The 22,945-nt window shown below is 40.8% G+C and overlaps 3 protein-coding genes across 3 annotated transcripts in view; 1 reads left to right on the top strand and 2 right to left on the bottom strand.

Annotated features, from left to right (window-relative positions):
• Positions 1-2,170: 2,170 nt before the first annotated feature.
• tulp4b (TUB like protein 4b) lies at positions 2,171-11,631 on the bottom strand (the record flags this gene model as incomplete). Its single annotated transcript, XM_079222190.1, is given in 15 exon segments — positions 2,171-2,287; positions 2,789-5,593; positions 5,645-6,168; positions 6,258-6,401; positions 6,491-6,584; positions 6,845-6,989; positions 7,150-7,291; positions 8,161-8,395; positions 8,546-8,770; positions 9,029-9,195; positions 9,290-9,425; positions 9,429-9,680; positions 9,962-10,123; positions 10,314-10,442; positions 11,380-11,631. Coding segments are annotated over 15 exon segments (5,529 nt in total).
• A 3,947-nt stretch (positions 11,632-15,578) lies between these two features.
• myct1b (myc target 1b) lies at positions 15,579-17,110 on the bottom strand (the record flags this gene model as incomplete). Its single annotated transcript, XM_079218342.1, has 2 exons — positions 16,986-17,110; positions 15,579-16,075 (listed from the first exon to the last, which is right to left on the bottom strand). Exons 1-2 carry the CDS (start codon positions 17,038-17,040, stop codon positions 15,579-15,581), a joined length of 552 nt encoding a protein of 183 aa, XP_079074468.1. The 5' UTR covers positions 17,041-17,110.
• Positions 17,111-22,040: 4,930 nt separating this feature from the next.
• Positions 22,041-22,945, top strand: part of syne1b (spectrin repeat containing, nuclear envelope 1b) — a gene marked incomplete at its 5' end in the record, with an annotated part of 79,928 nt that continues 79,023 nt past the window's right edge. Inside the window, one exon of the mRNA XM_079227912.1 lies at positions 22,041-22,107. Coding sequence (XP_079084038.1) covers positions 22,041-22,107 — 67 coding nt within the window. The remainder of the gene's footprint in view (positions 22,108-22,945) is intronic.

Below are 22,945 nucleotides of genomic sequence, written 5' to 3'. Positions count from 1 at the left end.
TGTATATGAAAGAACAAAATATACATATATTAATATATAATATTGTATTGATATGACTAAATTAGAATTTCCTTTTTAATTACACAAAGAATAAAAGCTCTATAAATATTTATATAATACAATTTTTACAATTTATCCACACAGATTCCTAAATAATACTAATAATCATACACATCATAATGTAATCATACACACATACACACATACACACATACATACATACATACATACATACATACATACATACATACATACATACATACATAAAGAAACACACTGTAAATGACACAAAACAACACATTTGAAACCATGTATTTTTTTTTATTACATTTTGGCCTGCCAATAGGTCCATGTAAACCTATGGTCACATCATATTTGTTTCCTTCACAAAATAAGAGAAAAAGAAATTCAGGCAACCAACTATTAATTAGGCAGTATTGCTGATAACTGACACACTCTGTCGCTGAAATCTCAAAAGCTGCATTAAATGAAAAGCTCTGAAATGAAAACTCTCTGTAGCCTCTCTTAAAATACTTTCTTCATATACTTTAAAATAACTTTCTTTTAGCACATGACAAATGCCACAACAACCATGTTTTAGCAAATAACACAATGTCCTTTCCACATTTGTTTCTTTATACATTAGCACCAAATCTACACAAATCTCACTCCTATACCGACCCTTAATCCCAACAATTTGTGAATAAATTGTATTTATTACCATTGCAAGTTTATTGTTCTCGTTCTTTTTTTAAAAGTTGAACATAAAAAAAACCTCTTTTTACCATGTTGAAGCAAAGGTGAAGTACAAAATGACTGAAATTAGCAACATATAAGCACAATTGTCGAAGCATATAATAATGTTTAAGTCATTTACTAAATACACAGTGCAAGCAGCATTGTTTTTTCTTTTGCAAGTACAACATCAGTTCTATGTAAGTAGCGTTAATGCACACAAGCTCTATCTAAAGCAGCACTGGTTTCCAACAAGGCAAACTACTGATGTAGCAGTGTCATAAACACCTAATGAAAACAAGACCAAGTTTGAGATTCTCTGGGAGGATCTCAGCGTTTATGCTCATTTTTGTTGGTGGGGATGAGACCATTTTCTACTGTGTTCCCCACTAATTTACTTCAAGCCAAACGCATTTGGACTATTTGGCACAAATCAACTCACTGTAGACCATTATTCACAAATGTAGACAGGGGTTTGTGAAATGAAAATGTGTAAATTGACGAATACATTGTCGGATCCTAACGGAATCTGACTGAAAGATGATTTGCAGTATTGTGGCCAAAACAATATGGTTTACTATGTTAATTGCACCACTTCATAGAAGTATCATGAATAGAAAATACACAAACCATGATAAACTGCGGTCAACTCTTCATGTTGCAGTTACAGAATCAATATATTCTTCTATTGCATGTTTAGCAATTTGAAAATAATGAAAAGGACATTTATAAAAAACAACTAAAGTAGTGTTGGTGTTGCTGAACTAAATTAAAAATCAAATCATTGCTTTGAACAAACTAGATCTGATGAAGAATACAACTACAAATAAATGTATGTGGGGAAAAAAAAAACAATCAGTTTGATAGTAAAACCGTATAATGTATATACTCAATTACTTAAAATTGACATAAAATAGTGCAGATATGGTATGGCTTGGTGAAAATGTATTTGCAATTTTGACAGCCATTGTAACAATGAGTGACGGTATTTGCTGTGTATATTTATTTTTATAAACATCACAAACATAAATAAAATATTCATTAATTTGAAATACATTTAATTAGCCATCATTTTAAGAGAGGGAAGATGTCTTTGGCACCACATGCGGTACTAAACCTCCACACTGCTTTTAGGGAAGGTTGATATTTTTTACTTCACTATATAACATCTGAATAATAAATAAAATTAGCTTGAGTACATTCAACATCTGAACTAGAAATGATGGAATAACTGGTGCAGGCTCCATCACCACTGACCTAGACTGATATTGCCTTAAACAGACTGATTTTAAATCGTCTGTGTGTGCAAGACCATCTTGTATATTCAAAAGAACCACCACAACATTGACACTTTGCCAGCTTCATCCCCACACATTGGGGTGCAAGACCATTGTGGCTTCTTTTCAATTAGTCTACAAGAACACTAAAAAACTTTTCATTTCAGCCTTTGAGTCACGTTGGCTAAGGCAACAGCAAATGCCTGCACTGCTGAGAAAGGATACTGGAAATCCAAGATGTAGCCATTCCCATCAATTCGCCCAAACTGCATCACCTGAGAAAGATGGAAAACAGGAAGACATTTTAGAAAGAATGAATTTGATTGAATGATTTATGTCTGATTTATGTTCGTGTTTTCTGGTATATTTTCTGTCCTTGTCTGATTGTTCATATTGTTGGTCGTTATGCTGTTATGTATTATTTTTAATTCCATTTTTTTTGCTCTAGTTTGAGGTAATGTGCAACTTGTATGAAATTAAAATGAAACGATTGAAAGAAAGCATGAATTAATCAACACATCATCTGTGATTGCAACAAAACAATACACCGATTGGTTTTCTTATTTTTCATAGAATATCACAAAAAACTGCAGAACACATTTTTGTGAAACGTTAGAATTCCTTTTAAATAAGAAAAAGAAAATCTGAAACCAATTAATGTTTGCCATTTTCGAGTACAAAATGGTTGCAATACAATAATCTGTAAATCAACAAAAAGAGCAATTCACTCATGATTTAAGCTATACATTCATAAGGATTTCCTATTGTCTCATTACCTGTCTACCATCCAGCTCAATTTGAAAGTTCTTTGCCGACTCCTGTGTGACTCGTCCTCCAAAATCGAGCTGGTAGACCTGGGTGGCTTCATTCCACAACGGTTGTTTATTGGCCATAACATAGACGAATCCTTGGCTTCCCAAACTACGGTCCTCTCTTTCATTTGCCTTGCGGCACTTTATCTCCTCCAGCTCACTCGCCATACGCATGCTGCGCTTGTTCTTCCAGCTCTTCTTACTACTCTGGTTCTGGTTCATGAGCTCATCGCCGCTGATGAACAGCTCTGGCTCACTCTCTGAGCTGTCCTGGAACTCATTTGTGGTCCTGCTCATCTTCTTGGTTTTATTGGGTTGCTCTCTCTGCCCCTTGGGCTTCTTCTTCTCTCTGCTGCCAAGCCGTGGGCTGGAAATGAGAGTGTTGAAGTCAGAGAGTGCGCGCCCTTCCTTTCTAGATTTACCCTCGGAGACGGTGGTCATGTTGGCTTCCTCAGCTCTGCTGTCTAGTCTTTTGCGACTCTTCTTGTTGAAGCGCTCTGACTCCTGTGGCACCGGGCTGTCATTCAGAGATAAAGGCTCTAGAAAGTTGTTGGCAGACTCTGCTAGATCCTCTGAGGAACTTTTAGACGCCGGTAGCTCAGTAGGTGGAGGAGGAGGTGGGAGAGGGGGTGGTGGGGGTGGCCCAGAAGGAGGAGGCGGCGAGAGGATCGGCTTCTCTAAAATCTGATGAGTTTTGGTGGGGAGGGGAGGTGCTGGAGGGTCTTGCATGGGGGGAGGGCATGGGTAAGGGTTCCAAGGGTGCAGGTTGACAGGGTGCAGCTGAAGTCCGGCACATGAGCTGGCTCCTGGATACATTGGAGGGAGAGGGCAGCAGGCCAAGTTAGTAAGACTTGGAGGATAGCCTGGTGGCAAGCCCAAGTTGGGTTCCTGCTGAGAAAAAGGGACTGAGCCAACCACTTCACTTGGTGGAGGGTTCTGTAAGGTCTGAATTGGAGGACCACTGTGACCCACACCCGGAGGAAAAGGTGCAAGAGATATCTGGTAACCGGATGGGAAAGTAAGAGTGCTCGTGGTCTGACTGGTTGGAGGTTTAGTCGTGAGGACAAACGGTAGCCGAGTCATGTCCAAGTGCTGAGCTTGACTGATGATGAGCGGAGGCGGTTTATGAGGCCCTGGTGGAGGACCCAATATTGTTTGTTCTGGAGTGAGCCAGAACTCCTCTGTGGTGGAGGTGTCCCACTGGTAAGGCGGAGGGCGTTTAACTGTCAAACTGACATCGCCGAGAGTCAGCTGACGTACAGATTTTTCAAGGTGACACTGATGATTTAAAGTCTCATCTTCGGTAAAGGCGGAGTTGACATACACCGTTCTGTCCCTGCTGTTATCCACAGCACTCAGCAGACTGTAAGATGATTGCGAGGCCATGGGTGAGGTGCTTTTGGAGTGCACGATGATGGTACTGTGATGTGATCCTTTCCCTGGTGGGAAGTCCTGCCTCACCACCGTGCCGCCTGCGATGCCACTACTCGTAGTCCCACCACCGCTCACACTGACGCTGGTGCTGCTGCTGCTGTTACTGCTGCACTGTGTGCACGTGTACAACGCTGTGGGCGCCCTCTGCTGATAGGTAAGTGCTAGTGTGCTGTTCATTTTAGCCTTGGTGGGGAGGGTTCTTGAGCTTTCCATCATCTGTGGCACTTTGAGTCCCACGTCCCTGCGGTCACGACGTAGAGTGGCATGAATCAGACTGCTATCGATTCTCTGGGGAGGAGGAAGTGTAGCAGTTACCTGATTGACTGGATCAGGGTAAGGAGGAGGGTCTCCACTAGGTATTGAGTATCGTGGGACGGAGAGACGACTCAATGTTGCCGAGCTGTAGGGAAGCTGAATTTTTTTATTCTCAGAGGACGTGACTTTGAGCGTGGCCGAACCTCCGATGCCGTGGCCAGCATACGCATTTTGGTTGCGCACGAGGCGCCTGCGTGGCCGACAAACCTCCTCCACGTTGCCACTGCTGTCAAAGGTCGTGATCCTTTCATATCCCAGAGGTGTCGGGTACTGTAAAGTGACAGGGTGAAGCAAAAACTCGTCCTTCTTCAGGCAAAGGTCTGCCGTCAGGACACTTGGGCTGTCACAGTTTGTGACAAGAGTTTGGGGCATAGCGACGGCTGTAGATGTCACTGCAGACACGGTGCCCGGGTATGGAGGAGGAGGATTCACCTTCCGCATGTGAATCTCCATCGCTCCATCCATTTCGATGAAGGGAGGTAAAGTCCGTGGCAGACTTGGCTTCAGAGTGTGTGCGTGCTCCCCCCGGCTGAACCCAGGCTCAGTGGTAGGAGGGGGAGGCAGAAGATGAATCTGGTGCAATGAAATGGTGGGATAGCCAGACGGAGGAGGGGGCAGCGTCATCTGCATCTTCAGTTGCTGCTGCATTTGTTGGTGCTGCCTCTGCATCTGTTGATGTTGCTGCTGGATCTGCTGGTGCTGCTGCTGGAGCTGCTGCTGCTGCTGCCTCATCTCCTGGATCTGTTGGCGGATCTGCTGCTGCTGCTGCTGCATCTGCTGCTGCTGCTGCTGCATCTGCTCGTGCTGCATCTGCATCTGTTGCTGCTGCTGCTGAATTTGCTGTTGGTGATGAAGTTGTTGGTGTGTTGGGTTTTGTTGGAGTTGTTGGTGTTGCTGAACCTGGTGTTGTTGATGTTGTTGCTGCTGCTGTTGGTGCAGCGTCTGCAGTTGCTGTAGCTGTTGCTGTTGCTGCTGTAGCTGTTGATGTTGCTGCTGTAGCTGTTGCTGCTGCAGCTGTTGCTGCTGTATTTGCTGTTGTTGCTGCTGTAATTGCTGCTGTTGCTGCTGTGCCTGGGACTGATGATGGTGTTGCTGCTGCTGCTGCTGCTGCTGCTGCTGCTGCTGTTGATGATGATGCATTTTTTGCTGCTGCGTCTGCATCTGTTGTGACTGTTTGGACGGCAGTTGGCGAGGCTGTTGCGAATGGGGCCGCTGCGGGTGAGGCTGCGGTGGGAGATGGTGAGGTGGAGGTGGGGGAGGAAGAGTACCAGGAAGAAGAGGACCCGTCTCCAGGCCATTGAAGATCACTTGACCAGGGTTTGAGTATCTAGCTGGCACTGGATACGGTGATGGAACTGCATCCTGTCCATGATCCGTAACAGGGACAGAAGCTGCGGCCGCTGCGGCTGCAGCTGCTGCGGTGGCTGTCGGGTTGGTCAGGACATCAAGCTGAATGTTCTGATTGGCCAGAAGAGACTGAACCAGGCCGATACTCTGTGTTGGAGACATTGCCTGAGCCGGGCTGTGGATGGGAGCAATGGGGATGTTGACTGTACAGGGAGGATTGTCTCCTGACACTCCAGATGGCCCCATCACTTTATAAAAACACAAAAGAGAACTGCGTTAGTGACTATTAGCACAAATCTTTGTCATATCTTATATTGTGCTTAGCATTCCTTCACACCTGGTAAGTCATCCTCATCCTCACTGAACACATTGGGGTTGAACACAGGAAGGCTCATGAAGTCATGAGAAATCTTTCGCACTTCTGGAAGGTAGATTGTCATCTGTCTTGGTTGTAGGTGAAGCAAACTTGTCTTATAGATGACTGGAACATATAAAAAAAAGTCATAGTGACTGTTAAATTCATCACAATGGTCAAACGTGATTTCTATTTGTGTCTTTTGTGACATATACCTGCGCCAAGGTTGGCCGGGAGAAAAGAAGCAAGTCCAACAATTTTGAATTTTGTCCCCCAAATGTTGGATGTGACTTGAGCAAGGTAGTTGTGCTTTGAAGCAGAAGAAATTGAAAACAGTTATTGTTGTGACCGGCAAGATACATCGGATAGTAAGAGAAAGAAAAAGTATTTGTTTTGATTTTAACATTAAAGAAGTAGAAAATAGAGAAACATTTAATGTGAGAACATAATTTGTGCAAATATATTGATTTTCTTTCACCAGAAAACCTTTTGTGACATCTAGATTATTAATTAATTGTTAAAGATTAGACACTTCTAAAGCAGGTACAACCGTATCGTTAGCTTCTTACCTCAGTGATCCCGTCCATAGAAAACTCCCGACGCGTTAGACTGGGAGACCGAACTGGAGGCTTCTTTGTTGGTAAGCGTGGCGACCGTTGGCCTTCCTGATTGACGCGTGAGAGTTTGGGCGATTTTCTCGATTCCAAGTTCATCCTTTGAAACAAAGAGCTTTCAATCAAGTTTTCTCTTGAAATATGGTTCAGTTGATGAAGCAGTCTCAACTAGCATGATGAAATAGCACGGTTAATAAAACATCTCTGTGGTTCAGGCCGGTGTAATGAGGGAAAAAAATAATATATTATGTAAAATGAACATGTAGAGTTTTGTTGACCTGTTTCCTCTGGATAATTTTGGTGACTTCTTCCCGACCCACTCATCACTCAACTCAATGTCACTGGAGTCAGAGCAGTTGCAGCTGTCAGTGTATGAGATCATGGGGTTCACACACACCTCCTCTGGAGGAAAAAAAATCACACACAAAACAGCAGAGTTGAGTTTGAAATGAGTCCTCATACATACCGACATTAAACTACCCCAGCGTCAGAATAAAAAAGTAAGTAAATAAGCACTCCCACGTTTAGCGGGACCACAGGCTACATGTGACCCTGGAGCTGTCAGGTCATGGTCCAGGCTATTCCTGTATCAAGCCTCAGGCCATGTTATATCAGAGAAGAACAGTCATGCACTTGTTTGTTCTTACTCAAAGTGAATTTCCATGATTATGCACAGTTATTTTAAAATGGAGCATATTTAAATAGATGAACTCAGGCTCAGATTTCATATCAAAATAACAAGGAACAAGATTTGACCTTTGACTGAGCAAGTCTGCTACCATTGAGAGTGTATCTAGTATTCATTCATCAGTAATTCAAAAGTTCATCTTTTAATTCACCTCTTTAAATATTCCTTGTGCTTTCGTGCTAATAGTTTGGTGTTCTAGCTCTAGTCTCATATTTAGCATATATACATGAGTGGTATCAATCTTTTAATTTGACTCGCGACAAGAAAGCATAAAAATGTCACAAAATGTCAAATTTTTTCAGCCAATTTATAGATTTTTATTTTTCCTAACCCTACCCAAGTGCCAAAAAACAACAACCACGAAGATAGTTTTAGCTCTATGAACTGTTGTCTTGAGATATATGCCCCTAAGATATAGTCTTGAGACATACGCCCCTAAGATATAGTCTTGAGACATACGCCCCTAAGATATAGTCTTGAGATATACGCCCCTAAGATACCTCAATGTAAACACCTTTTACTGGAAATACTGAAAAATAAATAAATAGTCTCTAAGAAAAGGCTCTGTCAGGTCGAAGCCCACCTGCTTTGCTGTCCATCTTTGGATCCATAATGACAAACTCAGGCCGTAATTTACTGATGCGCCTTCCTTTGAGAATGGGCACCAGTCCTCCTAAATATTCTAGGTATAGAGTGTAGCAGGGTCCGCCTGTCTCAGGACTGTCCTCTGCCCTCTTCATGGTGCAGTGAAGCCTCTCATTCCCAGCTGTGGGATAGCTGACAAAGTCACGGATGTTGTTGGGGTCAGGGATTGGGGGCTAGAACAAAGAGAGGAAAGAGCTGTAGGATTTCTGTACCCTCAAATGAAAACATGTCTCAGTCAGCAGTTTTGCCTTATCAACAAGGGTTGATAAGAAGCTGTCTATAACTGTTACTGCACAGCAATGATTAACTAGAGATTAATGCACCTTGATGGTGGGTATGAAAGCAGTGGTGACGTAAGAGCAGAGCAGCGAGGGCATGTTCAGTTTGCCCACATCTTTCTCCTCTCGCAGGGCGCTGGCGATGCCCTGCTGGCATAAAAGTTGGAGGCTGGCCACCCTGTGCTCCACACGCACCACATACAGCGCTGGTCCACATGCAAGGAACAGACGAGAGTCTCTGTGACCCCAACAGATGGTAGTGATGGGTCTCTGAAAAAAACAATTTTCCCATAAAATAATTCCTATTGTAATGTTTGTATCTATTGATCACATCTCTCACACTGGTTCATTTGTTAATCCTGTCTGTTTTTCTTTTAAACTTCAGATCCTCAAAATAACAATGTGTATATGCATAGGGTGCACAATTATATTCAGCACTAATTCTGCAACTTACTGTTGCGCTTTTTAGTGCAGCAATATCTAATTGACTAAACATCTACCCCATCCCTCCTTTAATACAGAACGAACCTGTGCCGGTGTTTCCAAAGTGTAAATGTGCTCTCCTTGGACATTATAGAACTTAACAAGGGCGTTCCTCATGATGGACGAGCAGGCAGAGTCGACAGGAAGCCCATGTCTCTCCATGCCGGCCACAGCCAGGAGGTCTCCCTGGGAGCACCACTGGGCCTCAACATCTGTGGAGTGAAGGAGCACAAAACCCGTATGTGTTATGGGGCATATGATCAAAACAATTGATGGGCATGCAATGGGACACATGGATTTTTATACCTTTCAGCCCTGAGCGGATTACGGCAGGAGAGAGGTCGTCATAGTTATTCATTAAGCTGATATCTCCTGATAAGAAGGTGACTGTCAACAAAGGCTTGACTCTCCGCACTTGGAACAACAAGGAAAAGGAAGTTGATTAGTTTCCCACAGCCAACACAAGGTAGCAAGCTGTCATATCGGCAGTGAGGTTTTGGGGGGATATGTCGGTACCTAAAGGCAGGATATTGTCATCAGAGTCTGTGTCGCTCTCTGTGCTGTCCTCAACCAGGAAGTCGGGGCAGTTCCAGGACATGCTCACGATCCCGTCGGACTCGTGCAACAGAACGTGGGCAAGCATTCGTCCGTGACAGTCCATCACTATCACCTGACCATCTGCTGTACCAAACAAGACCTGAGGGCGCATTGCACATTACACTTGAATAGATAGACATGATGAAAATACTCTGGAGCATCACATTCTAGGTCGAGGAGTGCTGCAAGAAAGCCCTTTATATAAGTGGTTTTATCTTGTATTTGAAACATTTAAAGGAAATAATCTCACCCCACGTGTCATTTTTCTTGTTAAAAATAAAATGTTTACTGTTTTACGACAGACAGACAGACAGACAGACAGACAGACAGATTAAATAATACAAAATGTAATTCATACAAATTCAACCAGGATGTGTGTACCTGTTGATCATCAGGCGTCCAGATACCACAGGTGATTTGACTCTCCAGGTTAATCTCTGAGGACCAGTGTCTTTGTCCGCTGACCGAGCCAACTAACACAAAGCCATCCCGGTATGCGATGAGGGCTTGAGTGCCATCATGTGACCAAGTGAAGTCACTCACCTGGATGGAAGACATGTTCACCTTCAAGCTATATTTGTGTATGTATACAGGACACTGCCATCCAAATACCATACGTCGGAGGTAGTTTTTTTTGTATCATCAAGTGCATTACAGTTGTCTTATAGTATAATGTGTTAGTATATATCACGCAGGAGAATACATGAATGTGATAGAAGAAAAAACTGTCTACCTGGGCTCCTCTGTCATTCACCAGCTCTACAGACCATCGTCCTTCATACTGGATCCATACAAAAATACCTCCTTCCATATCACAGGTGGCCAGCTTCTGAAAGGGTTCATTCCAACGCACCAGGACAACCTGGGAAAAAACTAACTGTTACTATTTTTTGCAAACCCAGGTGGCTTTCTGCACAGAGGCATATTCATGATTCATATAGAGTGCTCTTTAGGCTGAATGTCTTCTCAAAGTCCACTGCAGCTGGAAGGAAATTTGCTGAAGGCGTTACTGAGAGGCGTATATTTGAGAATCAGACAGACGTGACATCACAGTGGCCTTGACCTTTGACCTTTGAACACCAAATAATAATCAAACTATCGTTGTGTCCAAGTGGACACGGGTGACAAATTCCCACAAGGCGTTCCTGAGATATTACTTTCTCGAAAATGGGACGGACAAACTTACAACCCAAAAACATTATGCCTCTGGCCACTGCAGTCGCCGGCGCAGAGGCATTAAAATATGCATTTTATAAAGCATGCCAAGAAATAAATCTACATCTGCTCTGAATTTCTTTATTTTCTTTTTAAATATCTAATTTGTCTCATCTGATTTACATTCACATCGGCATACAATGGAACTCAAAAATCAATTTGCGATTTTACTTCTTATATCTCTCTAGATTACTACATTGTAATATTGTATGCATATTTGTTTTGTCTTTTTATGGTCATGTTATAGACTGTTACATAGTTTTTATTATTTTTCTAATTTTCTATGTACATTTAAGAGTTGTAATTGTTGGGTGTTGCTCTTTTTCATTTATGATTATTTATATGCAAACGTTTGCTGCTGCAACAACCAAATTCCCCAAAGTAGATTGTGAACGCTGTATCTCATAATATCATATTGTCAAAGACAGGAGACATTGTTGTTAATATAAGAACGGAGGATTTTGTTAGATATGAAAACATGTCAGCTTTGTTAGAAAGTATTTCGAAAGTGTTAAAAACATATTGCAAACAACAACAAAAATTGACAGTGAAGACATTGGTATTGCTAAAAGTCAAGTCCCGACCTCGCTGTTGTGTCCTCGCAGATTAAAATTGATTCTCTGAGGCGTGCTTCTGTCCCTCCTGCAGTGACTCGATGTAAACGTCACCCCAACAACTCCTCTTCCATTCCCTGTGGCGAGCCAGCCCTCCTCATAGTACCGCCTCCGGCACACCGGCTTGTCCTTTTCACTCTTGGGGACCCTGCCTTTCCACGAGAGGCAGAGGATGTTGGAGTCGCTGCAGAGGATGGGACCGTGTTCCACGGCGGCCAACATCCCTACTGAGTGACCAGGCTGGTAGAAAAGCAAAGGAAGAGGAAATATATCATCAATATATCTTTTTTTACCTTATTATAAAATGAGATCAAATGTACGCTATCAGTTTGTGTCAGACAAAATGTACTTCAAACTGGCTTATGTTGATGTTCGGGACATTTTGGCTGGAAGTTGTGTAACAGTCTGTCTGTCTGTCTGTCTGTCTGTCTGTCTGTCTGTCCCTCCTCTCTAGCCTCATTCCCTATTCCTCAGGCCCCTTCATTGCCAGTCTCCATACATCCATCAGAAGCCCTCTGACTTTCCCCATCACCTGACTGCCCCACCCATCTACACACCTGTTCCAACCCTGGCTACCTTGCCCACCTCCTCACCTGCATCTTATTCCCTCATCAGCCTCTCAGTTCATGTATCTGCCCAGTTCCATTCATTCCCTGACAGATCATTAAAGTTGCCACGAGCTTTGCAGTTTTGCTTTCAAGCCACCTGCCCCTAAACCTATATATACCCTCGCCTCAACAATATATCATCCTGCTTCCTGCTTCAGCATTTGGGTCCTTCCCTTGCTGCTCTCCCTCACCCTCGTGACGAGCTTGGTTGTGAGTACTCTATTGCCGACAACAAGCATGGAGAAAAGCTTTGCGAGAGGAAGCACAGTAAAACAAAACCAATAAATGGAAGAGATTGAAAGTTAATTCTTGACTAAAGTAGTCAAATAGTTGGTGACAAATATAGCTTACTTCTTTGGGCCTTCTGGTGTCTCCATCTGCTGAGGAAGGTGCGTTTAAAAGGCCTCGGCTACTAAATGGACCTTGTGGTGAGATTATTCTTTCAAATATAATAAGAGGGTTAAGAAATTCTAAATATGCTCAGAAAATGGAAATTTCCACATCAGCTGGGCAAACTTTGATACAATAGAACAGAACAGCCACTAAATGGACCTTGTGGTCAGATTGTCCAAGACAATGGTTTATTTAACATTAAAATGAAGCTGCCTAAAAAGATGAAAAGTTGCATCCACCAATATCTTATATGTAGAGGAAATACCTATTCAGATAGTAATGGGCATCACCCAAAAAAGTGAAACAAGGGGCTGGTGCTCTCTCTGTCTGAGATATTCCATAATTTGAGTGAACAGACCTTGCTAGAGTGAATCACTAAATGTGCCCTTATACTAGTAAAATCACCATGGCTGCTGCTCAAAGTGTAGCTGTTGTTCTATTATTCACTGTGGAGCAGTTCCAGGACTTGTCCCTTGATGACATCATCACTACAATCTGTCTTTTGTTTGTACAGATTCCCAAACTAAAAGTATTATATAAGCACCTTGTAAATCCGATTCTAAGCAGATAAAAATAAAAAATCTAAATGCATTTTAATGCCTGTGGAAATACTTTGTTATCTGTTCATTGAATTATTGCAAACCTAAATTTTGAAGCAGAACAAGCTAAATTTCCCATTAAAAGCGTTGACATCTTATTTCTTCTTATCATATTCCAATGTCTAACAGTATTATCTTTCTTATTGTTTCACCTCTTCATTGAACCTACATTGTGTTTACATTAAGTACAATAGTGAAACCCAAGACTCCATGTTTTTGGCTGAACAATTCCATAAAATGTATCAATCGTGTCCTACGCATTACGTGTTACACATTTCACAAAAATTAGTCTGACTTAAATGGTATTTTTTGGGCACTTTGGGATCACCTCTACAATTTAAAATGTACATCCTGTGAATGTAAATAATGTTTGGCTGCACAGAAACAGTTAGTACTGACTGGCCCATTTGTAAGTAGCATAATATGGAAAAATATATGAGAAAATGGCTGAGTAAATTCAACATACCTCATAGTTCCTGGACATGTTGAGTTAAAAATCCTCCATTGATAGTGTCCATATTTCCATTCAGATGATGCATTGAAGGGTATTGGCTGCTGTGCTCCTGGTGCTTACAATAACATAGATGGGGAAGTAAAATGCATCGTACAGCCAGATGTTGTCCAGCTCTAAACTAATTCAAATCAAACAGCTCTGCACTTCAGAGTTTGACATGAAATGAGGCTTTAATGCCAGTGGCCCGCCCCATGTCTTCCTGGTGTTTCTCTGAAGAGTCGTGTAATCCTGTTAAACCGAGAAGAAAAAGACGAATCAAAAACACTGCTATTACAACAAACTGTGATAATCTAAGAGAGGGACAGAGAGGTGGTTCTTGCTTAAAATAGCCGCGCTGTCATTCAGTGCATTAACCTTGAAAGCCACAGTTTTTCTCAGTCTCTATGCAACAGCAACACTGCATTGGAGATCAGGGCACTCGCAGTCTCCATGGGTACTGAGACTGTCCGTTTCTGCTATTTTACGTCAAACACCAGAACAGCCATGCAAGGATATCAACTCCTATATTGTAATTCATACATAATAAAAAAAAGATCATCAACGCATTCTAATGCATAATGCATTAGTAACATTTCAATCATACAAGGATAAAAAAAATGTTTGCCTCTTGCTTTGAAGAATGAAGATTCCCAGCATCCAATAAAAGTCCAAGTTAAAGAACCATCATATCCTCTGTGAAGCTTCTCTCACTACATTTTACACATATTATTACATCAATTGCATTTCTCATTCAAAGGCGTCTCGGAGCCTATCTGACCGCATGCAGCAGTCTGAATGAGCCACTGCTGATGAGACCAATGAAGCTGCGGGAGGGGGGAATCAATAAGTGCATTCGTCAAAGAGGCTATATGGACACACATTATGCAGTTGTACGTACTGTACCTGACACCGCTGGAGCAGCGTTGATCCAGAAGCAGGCGGCGCACAGTGCGGTCGTGTTGCCAGGCGCCGTTCCGCTGGCGCACTTTGGGGTTGTGGCTTTAAAACGGGTTGCCATTAGGCAGATAGCACGGAAAATAGACCCCGTACTTCAAATCCCGTTAAAACCAACGCACCAACACACACAATACGCTTGTCGAGAAGCACCGAGGGTAAGTGTGAACAGTTTAACCACATTTGACTATATTCTGATATGGAGCCCGGTCCACATGCTACTATGAGTCAAACTAGATGTATTGCTGCACCTCAAAAAGAGGGTTTCTTTCATAATGGCAACCTGGCTAGGCGCACCCCATCTTTGTAATGTAAGTTGTAATGACATTCTTGACACAAGACCTTGATGTGATGAATGTGCTCGTAACTGACTGTCCTTCCTGCCACAATGTTAAGTTGTATTAATTAATAACTGATAACTTTCCTCTATTTCCAAAGCAGCCTACGATGACACCATATTCCCTCATTATGAATAAATAAACTATCTATTGTTTATTCATGCACAAAAAGCACAAGCACTGGAATCAAATCAATATTCAATCTTTATTGTGACATTAGATCATATATAACCGTCTAGCACACAGTGTTTCCCTCAAATTCATGTGATCAAATGAAAATGCCTCAGACTCATATTATGCATGAGATTAAAATATTTAAAAAACTACAGAATACGTGAACTGCAATGATTAGTCGATTAATTGATTAATCATTTGAGTCATTTTATCAAGCAAACATTTGCTTGTTTGATCTCCTCCATTTGATACTTGTCGCCATTTTATATCATTGTAAATTAAATATGTTGTTGTTGTATTTTTGTACGAAACAAGACAGTTACTTTGGGATCTCGATAACTGTGATTTTTAAAAGAATTCTGAGAATTCAATAGAGAACACAACTAGTTGATTAATTAATTGAGAAACTAACATTGTTGCACCCCTTATCTACATCTCAGCACTTTGGTGAGACTTGATGGTTGTGGAAGCATTATTCAGTGAAGGACACTGCTTTAGACTGAAAAGTGTTGGAAATAGTCTGATAAATAGAAGAGCACAGTCAGAAAGTCCTGCGTAATCCCAGAATGTTCTCCCTTTTTTCAGGGTCTCTTGTATTATACAGAGAGATTCAAGTGCAGGTTTCTTCAAAAGCATGGATGACACTGTCGTATGCAGGAGGGGGAGTCTGTGAGGGTAGGAAACCTTTAAGTCCGTTGCTGCCCAACCAGAAGGAATGTCTTTTGTTTGGTACAAGGGCTGCTGAATCCGATGAGATTGAAGCTGCTGTGTCCCCAGGCATGGGGATCAGAGTGTCCTCTCCCATCTCCAGGCCAGCCCTGCTCCTTTTGGGCACTGGGCGGAAGGTGGAGCTCTCTACGCCGGGCTTACTCCCCAGAGGGCCTACCGGCTCCAGAGAGGGCTGTCTGTAGACGCTCAGGAAAGTGCTTCTGTAAAGGCCCAGCTGGTTGCCCGTGGCTCTTTGGGAAGTGCCGGATCTCTTTGTGGAGCGCCTGGTGATCATGGCGGTGGCCTGGCGCCGAGATGCCCAGGTCAACAGAACGTAGACCATGGCACCGAGCAGCAGGCCCACCAGGACAGACAAACAGAAGGCTAAAATCATATCGCCTGGAAAAAGAAAAAGAAAGTGTCAGAAAAGGGAAATACTGTGATGAATGTTTAGTAGAATGTGAGGCCGGAAATGAGGACGATTATTTCCCCAGATGGACGTTTCAGTTAAATTTCAAGTTAGAAATATAATGTTATTAGCATTGACAAGGAGCAGTTGCATTCAGTACATCTCCTCTCTCTCCCCTTTGTGCCAGAATGTTTCAGGGAAATTTGTTCTTTATATTGATTTGCTATTGCTGGACACTGCTATACTGGGCAGAGTGTTATATAAAATCTTACATCACGCCTTTGTGTGGGCTATGGTATCATTGTGTTGAAGCACAGACTGAAAAGAATAACTCCACTTTTTATAATTTGATTGTCACATTCTTCATGAAATTATGTCATTATGTCATTATTGCAGTTTTCTTTCGAAAAGTTGTTCAAGGCAAGTTTATGCACCTCTCCACAACAAGGCAATTTAAATTGCTTTATATAAGACAATAACAGACATAACATGAGACATAAAAGAAAAACAAGACATACATAAATAGGAATTTCAAATAATTAGATTAAATAGAGGCCACAAACAAGATAAATGGAATTAAACAGAAGAAATACAGGGATAAAACGGTACGGTGCAATTACAGTGCAAAGACAGACACAAATTTAACTTAATACAAGACAGTAGCAAACAAAGGCTTTCAGCTGAGTGTTTTTTTAGAAATGTGTTCCAAATATGTGGCCCATACTAACTGTTTTACCTTTGTGTTTAGCAGCTGAAACAGATCTTTATGCGAAAATATAACTTTTTGTATCGATTGAAGGACTATCATATCTGCATTTTACAATACAACAGGCTACTCTTATAGAGTAGCTTTGGGATACTACTCAGATCTTCAAAAGAAACAAACACAAATACACTCACCAAGATTAAATGATTTTAGTATTTCCAAAAAGGGATGTGTTTCATTATGTGCCATAATTCCACCATAAATTGGTGTTAGATTCCACACCGATTCTAAGAAAACAGGCGAACTCTAAGCTTTTTCCAAGACAAGCCTTTTGCTTTTTTCCCTCCCTCTCCAGTGTTTGGTATGGCGGAAACTTTGCAGTCATGCTTCCTTCCCTTTCTGGCTTTAAAATTAGCAAGTGCATTGCTTATCTGTGTGGGACACAACACTGGGAAACAGGGTTGTTTCCTTTTGCATCACTTCCTTAGGATCAATACACTGTGTAGCCTTTGCTGTCACTTCGACAGTTCAATTCCACAAAATGCCCAATAAACCTGCCATGAAACATCTTTATAGTTTTTGTATTTGTATAGCATTATGGGTATTGTGCAGTAATATGTAATTTACAGTAACTCAATGTATTTTTTTATTGCAGTAATGTTAACACATTGGTGTTATGCTATGACTATGAATGTGGTTTGAATGGTTCATCATGGGCTCTTTATGTAGGCCTATTTCTATTTGTCTTTCTCTAATTCAGTGGATGCAATCATTCATTACATTTTAAAGATGCTATATATGAGATTGGAAGCAAATCTGTCCCCTGTGTTGTCATGCGTGGACATGCTCTTCCATCAATCTTATTAGTACAACACAATTAAATAAATATATTAACAAACATTTTTTTAAATTAAAATATATTAACATTGCTGTCACAGTTTTATAAAACACACTGACAACATATTTATGATCTCTCAATCTTGGCAACCACATTTTCAAGAGGGTTGATGATGGTAAAATAAGATACATTGAAAAGAAACAACCATCTTATGTGAATGTAGGAAATATTAAAGACGATTATGCTCCCTCAAGAATATTCTCAGGGGATTTTTTTGGGGATAAATTGTTGTTTTTCTCATCCATATTCCAATGATTATTTGTTAAATTGAAGTCTGATGTAGAAAACGTAATATGTTGTATGCTAGTTTTTTAAAGTTAAGTCAGTTAAATACACTCTTTGACAATTGTTCAGACTCTCTGCAAAGTAATTGTTGAACTGTACTTAATTTAATGGAAAGCACTAATTTATAGATTGGAAATGTAAATCCCAAAACCAAAATGATGCTGGTTAAGCTGAGCCCTGCAAATTTAACCATCCACTAGAGTCTGCCGGATATCAAGCACTCAGTCTCTATGGGGATTTCCTTCCATTGTTGCTCTGTTCCCGCTTCACTTCTGTCCTCAGAGTCCTCAGGCTGACATTCTGCAGCTCTGCAGCTGATGCAAAACACAGGTTCAACAATTCCTTTCCAATGAATGGACACATTTTTGGAGAGACAGCTTTAAAGCCGGGCCTTTATTAGATATCTAAAAACATTTATTTAGGATTTAACTTTGAACTCATTCCTCAAACATTTGTATTAAGGAAGAGGCCATAAAGAATGTTTTGTGAGGGAACTTCTCTAGAAATTCATGTCTCAAATAAGTCCAGCAGGTGGCGGTGAAGTCCTTACAATGGAGATTAATTTGTGAAAGTGCATCTTTATACACTTCACAGTCACTATGATCTGTATTTTAAAGACAAGAGGTTCACCAGAACCTGATATTGTGCGTGCTGGCTTGCCATCATTCAGACAGCGTAATTTGAATAGAATGAAGCCAGTTATTGTTAATGGTAACACCTGTGCTTTCACGGCCATTTTCTACCTGCCCACTAAATGACCCTTGACTTTTACACCTACCCCAGCCATATCACAGCGTCCCCCTCTTGTGAAAGCATGCTAAATTGCTGTTTTATGCCTTTGTTTTCTGGTTACATCTCACCTAACTGTCTATCTACCCGCCTGCCTGCAGCCAGCACCTTTCTGGAAGTGGATTTCTTCAATAAATCTCTAAAAAAAATCTTCATTATTGCCAGGACCATCTGCATTTGGATCCTTCCCCTAATGCCTTGCACATACCAGGTGTGACAAACTGAAGGTTTAGTTTGAATTGAGAAAGGGAGTCAAACTTCTTATTTTCATATAACTTTAAACATATTCTGCATTGCGTCCTTTGGAACAGTGTGTCTTTTTAAGTTAAATGAATTACATAAGTCCATGCAGTCACTTGCCAACTTTAGATCTGGAGTGAGTTAATGCTTCTGCCGCTCACACTAAATTCCTGCCTTTTTCCCTCAAATACGTTGCTTTTTTTAAATTTGTCTAGTCAGTGTTCTCTGGACCAGGTGGAGGAATCTGTTTGTATCTTTTTTATTTGCTGTACACAGAGAATCAAGGGGGATTAAGAAATAACTATGCAATACATCTCACAATTTTGGACTGACTTTTTCTAAGAGTCTTAAAAATAAGATTATAAACTCAAAACTATGTTCTGTTTTGTGTCCCTTTTGACTGTCCTTTGCTAATGACATATTGGAAACAGAGACCACCCCCATGAAAACCCCTGACCTTTAAAGACTCACACACATGACTGCAGACCTTCTGGTGTATCAGAGTGACATGTGACCCTTTATTAATGTCTTAACAAATTAATTGTGATCCAGATGGTCTGCCCCCCTCCCATCCCCACTTCCTGATTAATTTAAGAGCTAGCTAAAAAGACAAAGCAAGGTTCATGCTACAGGAGGATTTCCCACAAAACTACAGCATCCTGTATAGTTTCATTCACAACACAGACTTAGGCTACACACTCTCTGTGAAGGTAACTGAAAAAACTTGCTGTATTAGTTTTTATTCAGTCATCAAATACAATGAGTAAAGCCTATATACAATCTAGTATACAATATTACTAAAAGGGCATAGGCAGAAGCATAATGCTTATATATTCCTAGCCTAAATTCTTATCAATTAAGTAACCCTCAAGAAAATTTGATATAAAATAAAAAATACATAAAAAAATAAATATATTTCATTCACACGTGTAATCATAAAACATAGCTTTATAAACAATCCTTTTGAAAACCAAAAATAAGTGAGACATTTATGCTTTTTTCTTCTTCTTCTTCTTCTTCTTCTTCTTCTTCTTCTTCTTCCAAACTTCACTTCACGCCACCTTCTTTCCTTTTCATTGTTACCATTGGCAACAAGGCAACACACACGCACACACACACACACACACACACACACACACACACACACACACACACACACACGCACACACACACACACACACACACACACACACACACACACACACACACACACACACACACACACACACACACACACACGCACACACACACACACACACACACACACACACACACACACACACACACACACACGCACACACACACACACACGCCAACACACACGCACCGGCACTTCCTCTGTAAAGTTATCATGCCCGTCTGCAGTCCTGAAAGTGGTAAGATGACACGTCAGGTGCAACTTTATATTTTTAGAGTGATATTTGTGTTGCTTGTTGGTTGTCAAGTTTCTGCTTCCCGAAGCACTAAACTATTCATTTAGTTATTTTGTGACGGTTTCTAGCTCGCTGGTTCTAATTGAGTGGTGTTTTAGTAACTTCCTCCCCTGTTGAACTGGCGCTAATACACCATTTAAATACAGGGGTCCTATTTTTTTTTCGATTGTAATGAAGTATTAAATAACTTTATGATAATATGTGCACGTGATGAAAAACGGCTGTGCCTAGCTAGCTAACTTGCACATCTTCGAGCTAATTCATATTTTACCACTCAACAGCCACTTCCTTTTTGATTGTCAGTGCTTGTGGTTTTATGAGTTGGCAGTTTGCTGGCCAAGAAGAACTACAGCTTTACTCCTTATTTAAACCCATTGTTTTATAAAGTTATAGTTAACTAATCTAGTTGTTAACCATTTTACAGTATGTAATATATGGCTAGGCAGTTACTTGCCTGTTAATGATAGCTTTTTGGTTATGTTTGCTTATCTTTGTGTAGCTGTATGTCTATACTTATACTCGTGTCTTCCTGTAAATGTATTTCTGAGAACTAATGACATTAGATTCGGTCAGATATCCTGCATCTGTCAGTACACTTGAAATAGTCTTACTTGTAATTCATGCAATTCATTAATTGGCTGACACCTTCATTTATCCAGGAAAGGTGAGTCTTAAGTAATTTGCTAACACTAACGAGGACTCTGTTTTAGGCCATGACAGACAGTGTGACTGTGAAGTGTTTATTGGAATTCAGCCGTTATTAATTGTATTAATTGCACGTGCTTTTCCTACTGTAACATGTCAACATGTCGTCTGTGAAAAAGGTTTACTAAATGACCTCATCTCTCATCATATATTGTGTCCCAGGTGGCACATCAATTATTTCTTGTGATACATTGTTTGTAATTTTCTTTTATTTATACATGAGAAACTCACTGAAAGCAAACTCTGTCTTCTGGTATATGCAAACGCTATTGAGTAACAAGTTGTACTTGCATAATAATAAAACACTAAATTGCAACCGAGATGTAAAAACAACATCAACAGAAATGAAAACTAGAATAAAAGCTTAAAAATAGTAATTAATACATGAATATTGTAGTAGTATTTCAATGTTTGAGGTACACTTTGAGAAACTTAGAACTTTTAAGGTACAAAGTAACTAATAGCTGACTTCCCTAGGGGGGGTATTTTACATCAACATGTACTTATGAACAAGAACAGTTCAAGTTAAACAGTTAAGTTGGTCTCAAAAGGAGGCCTAAACACCTTTTGATAAGTTAATAAATTGTGAGCAAAACAGCATCTTGAAATAGCTGCATGACAAAAAGGTGTGGCCTCAATCAAAACTCTTAACATGCCTCTCTTTTTCAGGCGATGACCGGAAGAAGTGCTTCTATTGGACAGTAAACCTGCTGTCCCTGCATGGAACCTGAGATTCAATTGGACCTGGTCCTGCAGTGAAATTAGAAAGAGAGAACTAGAGAGAGAGAGAAGGAGAGCGAGGGAGGGGCAGAGGGGATGTCCCACTCAGGACAGTTGTGAAGGATCTTCTGACATCAGCATTTGTGACTCACTTTGTCATACAGCTGCGACGAGACGACATGGCCTCTCCAAGGCACTTCGGTCGGCCGGTTGTGGACATCGCGAATGTGATGCAGAAGCTGCAGGGTGAGTGTCCTTCTTTTGCTCAGCTGGCTGTCGGACAGAACACTCCCTCCTTCTGCGCTGCTGCACAGCAATATTGTGCTGATTCAATGCCTGGGCTGCAAGCCCATCTCACGTTAGGCAGCTTCTGCAAGGCAAGATGCTCACACACACACACACACACACACACATGCTTACACACACTCATTTATTCACATAGCATTTAGGCATGCAGTTAGAAAACATATATCGTTAAAATTAAACTATTTCTTATTGACTTCTTTTTTATTTTGTCTCTGCAATGCATTCTGTATTGCTGGTTAAGACTCAGAGTTATAAAATGCACACAAATTGCAATGTTAAGTATGTTTTTTTATTTTATACTTAAAAGAATATACGTTCCAGTCCTACATTATGTAACTGGCCTGTCCACAGGAACTTGTTGCCTTTTGGAAGGAAAATAGAACCACACATTTGGGTAATTAGATTGTATGTGTGCATGGTGTCTTGTATCAGTTCCTATAGCATGTGATCTTATTTTATTTTATTTTTATCCTTGTGATATCTTGTGACCAAACTACGCTGTTTGGCGCCCTGGATACGGTAATTGAGAAGTCATTCAGAGAAACATGATTTGTTTTATTCAGTCTATATTGTGAAACTCCTGATCTCACCATATGGCTCAGGCCTCTCCTTTAATCTGTTTATCTTTTAAATCTGATTCTCTGTCATTTGTTTTCACATCATATCATTATTCAAGTAGCATCAAGTCATCTTGGACCCATTTTTTTCTAGCAATAGACTCATTTTTGCTCTTGTTTGACCACTTCTGAGAAAGTTTGATGTTTTTATCCGAGTCTTG

The sequence above is a fragment of the Taurulus bubalis genome (genome assembly GCF_910589615.1).
Source record: "Taurulus bubalis genome assembly, chromosome: 1".
Taxonomy (NCBI): domain Eukaryota; kingdom Metazoa; phylum Chordata; class Actinopteri; order Perciformes; family Cottidae; genus Taurulus; species Taurulus bubalis.
This window is presented reverse-complemented; position numbering and strand designations above follow the sequence as displayed.